The following is a 10,170-nucleotide window of genomic DNA, read 5'->3' as shown; positions in this document are numbered from 1 at the left end:
TGACTCACAGCATATAAGCAATTTTCTAAACTTCTAACTAATGAACAAAAACAGCATGCATTTAAAGTGTACACTTAAATAATTCAAACATATGTATATACTCCCAAAATCACACAATTTAAATACTGAACAATCTTGGAGCTCACAAATAATCATCAAAGATACAAATAATCATCAAATAATCCTACATAAACCCATAATTACGTTTTGAAAGACTTTCTCGGGAAGGAAGGAAGATGGTTCTCTTGGAAGCTGTCACAAATGTGTATCAACTGGGTGAGGGAAGGTTCCTAAGGAAGGGAGACATGTGCTGAGATCCCAAAAGAGAAATAATAAAGTGGTTGTATAGGACAAAATTCATAAGGCAATGAAGGAGAAGAGGCATTTATAGTTGAGTGAATGGCATTTGCAAAAGCCCTGTGGTAGGTATACTGTGCTCTAGCCATGAAGAAACGTCAAGGTGGCTGGAAAGCAAATAAGAAGGAAGAAAGTAAGTCTTACGGGACCTCATAGGTTATGGTCAGGATTTTATTCTTAAATCCAAGAACGATGGAAAGCCACCAAAGGGTTTTGAGCATTGGAACACATATGATCATTGCTGCATTTTAAAAATATCAGCTGGCTGTTGTGCAGGCTAGATGGAGGGGTCCAGAGTAAAGCAAGAACAAGCCAAGAAGCTCTTGAGCAAGGGAGGGTCAATGCAGACAGAACCATGTGGAAGGATTCAAGAGAATATTAAGACATTAGGTTGACAGGACATGGTGATTAGTTCAATACGACGTGTCAGGGAGAGGGAAGTATCAGGAATGACTCGTAGGAGTCTGACTAATGCAAGTGGATATGGTTGCATATGCAGTGTTGCCACTCAGGTATATGGAGAACATTGGATACAAAATTTCCCAAGGCTTTCCTGGGCTCTAAGGATAAATACAGGGCCATGACCATGACACCCAATGCATGGTTTGACCTTGGCTAGTGTCCCTGTGCTCCTGCTCCCCGGGCTACAGCCACACAGGCGGTGTTTCAGTTCTTTGAAGAAGCCAGGTTCTCCTTATCCTCAGGATATTCATGCACTCAGTACCTTCCACACAGAAAATTATTTGGTTAAGATGGGTTCTTTCAACCTCAAGTCCCAACTCGGCATGTCCATAGACATGACCTAAAATAAACAGGAAACCTCTTGTCACTATTACCTTTCTTAGGATCCTATTATTTTCCTTTATTGTTATTATCATAACTTATAATTCTCCTTTTACCCATGTTTATTTGTGTGGTTTCTATCTATGGAGATATGGGTCATGACAATTTATTACTGTATGCTTCCTGTCCAGCAAAGATCCTGCAACCAATATTCAATAATTATTTGCTGAATCAAAAATATATAGAGGAAACAATTAATGACCAATAGCTGTAACTGTTATTATGGTCATCGTCAGTATCAGAAAGCAAGTTCTCATTTGATAATGAGACAGTTAAGGACAGAACAAAGAATGCACCATTTAACAATGCTTGAAATGAAGTCAGAGGTAGTTACTAGAAAGGGGGAGCATCAGGTAGTTGCCATTTAGTTGTGAATTCCCAGTGAAAAATTTAATGCAATAGAAGGTGTTGATATTTCTTATTATCTACCTTGCATATATACACAAATGGTTTCCTTGATTTTGCTAACAACATACGAGCGCCCTCTGCTGTCTTTAATCTGCCTCAATAGCCTGCGAGCTCTTCATCTGGTTGCTTTCTAAAATAAAAAATAATGTAGCAACTAAATTGTACGTACCTGTCTGTTTGTGCTGCCTATCTTAGACATGAAACTAAGAAATCATATAGTTCATACCTTGCATGGCTTGACCGCCCAGCACATAATAAAAAGGGATTTACAGCTAGCTCAGGGAGAACAATCATACCCTAGGCATTGTCTTGGGTCCCTAATCCCATCTTTGGAAATGACACTTCTCCGACCTCAGTCACCTGAGATACCAACTGTTCTTCCCAATTGAAATGTGTGACTAGTTATCAAAATTTTAGACATCATATAATTCTGGACCTTGCACTTCCACTTTCAAGGTTTTTCTGAATACATAAAGACAAAAATATGTGCAAAATATGCATGCTCACTGTAGCACTTTTTATAATAACAAAAATATAATTAGATATTAGAAACAATATAATATACATTATATAAATTAAATTAATATTCACATAGATAACAATTTAAATAAGGCATATGTCATTCATATGTGCAATGCATCATTCATATATGTTTGTAAATATTTAGAAAATGTCTCGAAAAAAGCACATCAAAATGTGAACAGTGGTTTCCTCTAATTTGTGGAATTTATGGATGAAGAGAATGAAAGTTACTTATATGCATATATGTAACTACAGTTATACACAATTATAATTGTATATATTATAATTATATATAACTTATGTTAATTATATTCCATATAATTATATGTGTATTATATATTTCTATATTCTGATGATCTTTAAAATAATTTTTAAACTTTTTAAGATAACTATAGATTCACATGAAGTTTTAAGAAATCATACAGAGCAATCCAGCATATTTTCTACCAAGTTTCCTCCAATGGTAGTGTCTTGCCAAACTATGCTACTACATCAAAACCAGTATGCTGACATTGATACAGGTAAAACACAGAACATTTCTGTCCTCATAAGCATCTCTCATACAGCTCTTATATAGCACACTCACTTCCTTCCTGCCCCCACCCTCTCCTTAACCCCTGGAAATTAAAATTTGTTCTTTATTTCTATAATTTTGTCATTTTGAGAATGTTACATAAATAAAAGTATACAGAATTTAACCTTTGGGGTTTGACTTTTTTTCACTTAGCATAATTCTCTAAGGATGCATCCAAGTTACTGTGTATATAAATAGTTTGTTCTCCTTTTTTGTTGAATAGTATTTCCTTACAAAGATGTCCAAAATTTATCCATTCATCCACTGAAGAACAACTGTGTTGTTTCCAGTTTTTGGCTACTAAAATAAAATTGTTATGACCATTTGTGTACAGGTTTTTGCATAAACATAAGTTTTTGTTTCTCTGGGATAAATGCCCAAGAGTACAATTGCTGGGTTTTATGGTAGTTGCATGTTTAGTTTTTTAAGAAAATGTCAAACTATTTTACTAGAGTAGCTGTACTGTTTTACTTTCACACCAGCAATATGTGAGTGATCCAGCTTCTCTACATCCTCACCAGCATTTGGTGTTGTCACTTTTATGATAATGTTTATCATCAGTTTCTGCCTGCCTTCCCAAACATAATTTGTCCCCAGATTCCTTCTTAATCACTCTCTTTGATACACTCCTGGAAAAAAAACCTTCCAACCCAGTAAATTGTCAGATTACTGCTATTACTCAGAGTACAGTGGCAGAGAACTTTATCCCCCAATTTTTCCATTTAATACCTTGGTGAAGGCATAGAGAGGCATCCTTCTCAAATATGCAAAACACTGGGAGAGAGAGCAATGAATGGCTTAATAATATGACTGGTGGAACAAAACAAAGGGACCAACCCAATTAGATACAACTTAACAGAAACAATCCCATTTATTCAACAGAATCAACACCGACTATCTTCAGGCTCTGTGCGATGTGCTGAGGATACAGACATGTACATTACAGTCACTAACCATTTAACTTCACAGTCTAGAAAAGAGACTTTGAAATAAGTATGAAAACAAATACGTTTAAACTTATATTATTAATGTGTCTATCGATTTAATGTCGTGTCTGAATCTTTTTTTTTTTCAATCGGCATTAAAAAACTATGGATGAATTTGAAGTTGGGGAATAATTTCTGTATTTTAGGAAGTCTCCTTCTGTGTGTGGCTGATGGATTAGAAGGGGACCTTTGGGAATACAAAAGTCACTTGAGAGATTAACACAGTAGTTTGAAGGGAAATGACAAGATCTGCAGCTGGGAACAGTAGCTCATGCCTCTAATCCCAGCACTCTGGGAAGCTGAGGCAGGAGGATCGCTTGAGCCCAGGAGTTCAAGACTAGCCTGGGCAACATGGTATCTAAAAAAATACAAAAAAATATTAGTCAGGCATGATGGTATGTGCCTATAGTCCTAGCAACTCAGGAGGCTGAGGTGGGAGGATCACCTGAGCCCAGGAGGTCCAGGCTGCAGTGAGCTGTGATGGCACCATAGCACTTCAAAAAAAAGAAAAGAAAAGAAAGAAAGAGAGAGAGAGAGGAAGAGAGAGAGAGAGAAAAAGAAAGAAAGAAAGAGAGAAAGAAAGAGAAAGAAAGAAAGGAAGGAAAGAAAGAAAGTCTTAGGAACAGTACCAGTGGTGATCATGAAAAATGTGTGCAATAGTTGTGAAAAGGGTTGATAAGGCTTGCTTACCAATCAGAAAGGAGGCTGATGACAGAGAGTACTTAGGATTATTCCCAAGTTTTGTCTCAGGCAACCATGAAAATGTCTGTGCTGTAAACTGAATAGCAAATTAGAACATAGGAGTGGGTTTTGAAAGCGAGACAATGAGTTCAGGTAAAAATGTTTGAGTTGAACCTAAAAAAGAGCATCCCTTGGAGGTGTCTTATAGGTAACTAAATCTCTTCTTAAAAAAAAAAAAAAGATATAGACTGTAGCCATTGATTTTAGAGTTCCTAACATAAAGATTATATTGGCATCCATGGTAGTACATAAGATTCTCCAATAAAGGTTATACACAGAGTAAAAATAGAAGGGGAATCAAGTTTAGTATCTTTGGAGGTATCAACATTCAAGGGAAGTCAAAAATAATAAGGGCCATTTAAAGAAACTGAAAAATAGTGGTCAAATAACAGAAAACTAAGGTAGGAGGAAAGATGGCATGTAATTCAATAGAAAAGAAAATTGCAAGTACGATAGAGGCATCTAAGGTGACAATTACTTTGAAGTCATCAAGTAATGTTGTCAATTACATTACATTAATCATATTTGGCACTGCTCTTTCCTATATGATAATTATACATCCCCTTCCTAAAGAAGTCAAACATGGTCAAATGACTTGCTCTGGCCAATTAAACATGATTGGAAGTCATATACTTCACTTTTAAGAAGAAGCTTTAAGAGTAAGCTCATTGTTCACCAAGTTCTCTTTCCCTGTAAACACAATAAGCAAAATGCTCAAGAGAGACTATTCCATCAGCTACTGTTATAGAATTCATAAAACATTGATCATAGCTACAGCCAACCAAAGATGGCCACACAGTGTGAGGAACAAGTCATACACTGTGCACGTAAGCCACTGAGATTTGGGATTATTTATTACTGCAGCTGGGCAACCTAATCTATCATTATAGGCATAGATAAAATAAGGAAATAAAATAAGAAATTTCACAGAGTGAAAACTATTTTAGTTGCCAAAAAATGCAAGTCAAGCAATGGTAGGAAATTAAGATAATATCCCTAGAGATAACATTTAACATCATCTTAGTCAGAAACCAATTAAGAAACAGAAACTACTCAAAGTACTTAGAACAGAAGGAATGTAATGCAAAGAATTGATTGAATAGACATTAGAAGAGCTAAAAGTCAACTAGGTGATGGTAAGGCACCCAGAAGCTGACAACAGGAGGAAATCACTAACTTCAGCTGGAGAGAAAAAGAAAGGAAGTGGTGTAACCAAAGCCCAGAGGCTGGACTCACCCAGCAAAAGCTGGGACCAAGGCAGGCCTATCTAGCAGGACCTGGAGCCTCAGACATGGTACAGTCATTTCCAAAGACTTCTCCCTAATACAGAGCCAGAAAGGGTCATACAATAGTTTTCCTCTTTTCCTACTTCTATCTACTGCCTGCACCTCCCAGGGGCAGAACCTAGAGCCCAAATGTCAGCTGATTTGGGAACCTGAGAAATGCAAGCTGCAGCAATCAGTATCATGTCTCCTATCCTCCCTCAACACAGAGCAGAGCAGAGCAGAGCAGAGCAGGGGAAGTGTAGGAAATGGATCTGACAGCAAACAGTCCAAAGACTGACACAGGCCAGGTCTGAATGCCGATGGTGGCAGACATTCTAGGTAGGAAGAAACTTGATTTTTCATTAAGGTGTAAGAGTGTTAGAGGGAAAAGGATTTAGTTATCTGTTCAGTGTGGCTGGAGTAGAGCACATGCAAAGAAAGGAATGTAGATAAGAAGACCAGACGTGTAACCAAAGGCCAGATCATGAACAGCCTTGCATGCCATGCTCAGAAGCTTGGAATCTACTCTACGGGCTATCTTGATATTACCAGAATAATTCCTTGGAAAGATAATTATGTCATCACTGTAGATGACAGAGTAGAGGAAAGAAAAGATAGTTCATCACCCATTTGCCTAAGGATGATGTAGTAAAGGCCTAACTTGGTGGAAGGATTGGTGAAAGCTATTGAGTGGCCGTAGCTTAACTACAGACTTAATAAAAAATAGCATTCTAGGGAAACAGAAGCCAAACCAATGACGTTAGTAAGATGCTAGTCTTATCAGACAATATTTTGAAAATTATTTTTTCATTTTTTAAATGTAAAAATTTATTTAGGATGGGGGATAGGAAAGTGAAGGATCTGGAAACACCATCAGATAAAAAACAGTTGGGAAAAATAGAGATGTTTAACTTAGAGATAAGGAAAGGAGAAGGAATGATTACGTCTTACTTAAGATTCCAGATTTTCTTTATAAAAACAGGCTCTCTTGACTTTGTGAATCAGGGGAAAACTAATATGGATATGTCCTTCTGAACAGAGTCCCCAGAAATAAAAATAGGATGACTGAAAATCTATTCATTGCTTTATTTGTCCTTTTCACGGGTCACTACATTTTAGAGCATTTGGTCTATAATTGGTAGAACAGGTATCAGCCAGGGAGGATAGGAGCGTCATCCTCCATCCCCATCCACCTCCACTCTTTATCTTGACGTCACACCAAGTGTGATAGCGCCTCCTGAAAGGCAGAAGGACAAGAAAAATTAGAGCAGCTTACATGTAATTCGCATGTTTCAAAAAATATTCACTTCCAGTATCCTGTTTGGCCACCATTTTACTGATGGGGAAACAAAAACTCAGTGATTACATCTCATCCAAAATCACGAAGGTGCTAAATGGTAATGCCACAACTATAACACATGTCACTGTTGTTCAAAAACCCTTCCTGGAAATGTAGAAATTGTATTTTTCCTGAGATTCCAGGACATGCAAACTTCCTATGAGTATAATCAGTAAAGTGGAAATGCACATTTACAAGGGACAAGAAGAGGAGGTAGACATTCAGGGTGAGTATGCCTCCCCTTAGGCAGATTAGCCTCCCAAGCTGTGGTTACCAGCAGTTTCTTCACAGCTTCAGAAGCCTCTGGTCCCAGCTCATCCACACACTTCCTTAGCCCCTCCACAAGGTGCTCAACAGAAATGCCCAGAGTTTTCAGAAGAAGCTTTAATGGATCCATAAAGGGAAGAATGTTGTCCAGAGGTAAAGATGCCAACTTGTCAACAGGAAGGGGCACTTTGTTGATGAGGAAGGCAGTAGCTGCAGGAAAAAGAGAAACCAGATGAGACAGGCACATCCGGGCCCAGATTATGACCTCCTTTGAGGCTAAAGGAGAGATGCCATAGTGCATCTCCACATAAGGACAGGAACGGACCCAACCGCAGCCGAAGAAACTGCTCCCAACCAATTCAACTCAACACTACAAACATAATTGAGCACCAACTCTATGCTAGTCTGTGCAGATACATAGACAAATAAGACAAGGATGCCCATTCAGAGACTTCACACAGTCCAGTTGGCGATAGAAGATCTGTATACGCCACCGTGTAGCATGTGCTATGCTAACATTATTGGACAAATCTCCATGGAAACACAAGAAAGGGATGACTAATTCTAACATGAGAGAGTGCTGCAGGAATTTTCCAGAAGTGCTGTTAGAGCTATGTCTTGAGGCAAATGTCAGAATCATAAGGTAAAGAAGAGGAGAAGCATTTTAGAAACATGACCAATAAAGGCGCGGAAATGTTAGGATAAAAGTGCATACACAGGTTGGTGAGCCTTCTGCCCAGAAGGCTGGAGTGCAGATTTCCAATAGGTTATGACCAAAGGATGGAAGATAAAGGGAGTGAGGCTGCAAAAGTTGAATGAAGTCAGATTTTTTAAAGTGTTGGATGTCACACAAAGGAGTTTGGATTTTTTTTTCCTGAGGGCAGTGGGGCGCTATCAAGGCTTTTACATAGGAAAATTACATTTTATATCTTTTCCTTTAGGAAAATAACTTTCCCATAGAAGGCGAATGGTGGGAAAAAGTAGAGATTGAGGAAAACATGTACGATACAATTTTTACAAAAACATGCAGATATATAAATGCACACAAGCATGTGAGCACACATGTGAGAACACACATCTTCCTACTGGCTAAGACCTGCCATAGTTTATTTTCCTTTGGAAACCTATTATTTCCCCTTTCAAATTATTAAAATGGAGTCTGTATATATATTTTTTCATTTTCAATCACCTATTGTCCTTCCAAAATTCTCACCCAGAGGGGGCGATATTTCTTTTCCCCACCTCCTTTCTGCTGCCATCTTTGCCCACAGATACCTGTCCCTGGACACTAGAGAAAACTGAAATATCCAAAACTGGTGAAGTTACAAATTCCTTCAGAAATTCAATAAACATCACAAGCCAAAGTTGCCAGTGTAGGTGTGGGCAGCGATCAATTTTTCCTTATTAATCTCCATACTTCTTATTTCAGACATTTTGGTTAATATCTTCTCTGTATGTATTTACAGCTTCCTGGGAGAAGATCTTCAAAGACTTCTGTTCTCTCAATGAGCAGTGGCTATTATGAAATCTCTTTTTCCCATGTACCCAAACTGTCTTCCTGATAGTTACAAAGACTCCTTCCAAAAAAATAAATCAGTTCCCATTCTCCTCCAAGAAACCAGCTTCTATACCCTTACCTGAAAATTAAACTCATCACCCACCAATACACTAAGAGTTCTATCTGGATATCTCATAGTGCGTTTACAGTAGTCTACAATTGTAGTAACTTTGGTAGAAGCCTTATCTACCCTACCAGACTAGCACCTTAAGAACAATATTTATGACTGCTTCATGTCTAAATCTTCCAATGCTTATCCAGTGCCCAACAAATTGTAGCCATTCAATAAATATCCATTGAGTGGATAAACAGATGAATGTAGCTTTCTCAGGAGAACCAAGCTAGCAAATTGGATAACTGGAGATGATAGCAAGAATGACTCCATATAGTTCAAAAGCACAAAAGAAATTATAAAGTCAAATTTTAACCCAAAATTGAGGAAAACAAGAAAAACGAGTGGTGACCAATATCCAGCAATGAAATGTGCTTTGTTGACCCTCCGTGGAAGTTGGCTAACTTCCTATGTAGGATGTATTAGAATACTTATATTGGGCTAGAGCTTAGATGGTGGGGATCTGAAATACTTTCCAACATCACCATTTTCTGTGGTTCCAAAACTTCTTCCAGCCCTGCAAATATGTGCAATTATTATGTGTCAGTTAAAAATAAAATAAAAAAATAAAATTCCTACCACCATATTCCACTGTCAGTGAGGCAAGGCTTACTAGTTGTGCTCTTATTAATAGAAAAGTAAAGAAATATCACATATTCCAGATGTATTCCAGTTACTTACCAGAGTAACTACAAAGGCTGATGGTCACCAGCAGGAAGATAGTTACCAGCTTCATGACAGTTATCTGGGATATTTTTCAGGAGTTTAAAAATCAGAAAAATCTAGCAAAATCCACCAAGCCAGTGGTTCCACTTGCCATACAAAGTGTGATGGCTGCTTTTGCACACACATATTTATAGGCCCATTGAAGACCTGAATTCTAGTCCCTACCACTTGACTCACCCCACCAAAGAAAGGGGTAAAGGTTATGTTTTCTCACTAAACAATTTGGAGGGGTTTCCGCTTTCCCTTGTGTTCCGGTGAGAAACAAAGCTCTACAGTGTAGCATTCTCAAGTACCTCTTGCATAAACCCTTGCACAGAAATAAAAGTGGAAGGCAAAGAGCCCAAAGAATCCTTCTCCTGGAAGAACATTGAAAAGAAGTGAAGAATTTATATTGGGATTAGAAGGAGTGTTTTCCTCTAGTTTTCTATATTTTCCTCCAGTTTTCTACTCATTTAAAGTTTGGAGAATCACA

General features: G+C 37.9%; 1 protein-coding gene across 1 annotated transcript; it reads right to left on the bottom strand.

The window, feature by feature from the left end:
• Positions 1-6,770: 6,770 nt before the first annotated feature.
• On the bottom strand, positions 6,771-9,801 carry SCGB3A2 (secretoglobin family 3A member 2). Its single transcript, XM_032158281.1, has 3 exons — positions 9,654-9,801; positions 7,310-7,512; positions 6,771-6,933 (listed from the first exon to the last, which is right to left on the bottom strand). Exons 1-3 carry the CDS (start codon positions 9,706-9,708, stop codon positions 6,910-6,912), a joined length of 282 nt encoding a protein of 93 aa, XP_032014172.1. The 5' UTR covers positions 9,709-9,801; the 3' UTR covers positions 6,771-6,909.
• Between the last annotated feature and the right edge of the window lie 369 nt (positions 9,802-10,170).

The sequence above is a fragment of the Hylobates moloch genome, unplaced genomic scaffold (assembly GCF_009828535.3).
Source record: "Hylobates moloch isolate HMO894 unplaced genomic scaffold, HMol_V3 SCAFFOLD_6, whole genome shotgun sequence".
Taxonomy (NCBI): domain Eukaryota; kingdom Metazoa; phylum Chordata; class Mammalia; order Primates; family Hylobatidae; genus Hylobates; species Hylobates moloch.
The sequence above is the reverse complement of the archived record's forward strand: the minus strand, read 5'-3'. Positions and strand labels throughout refer to the sequence as shown.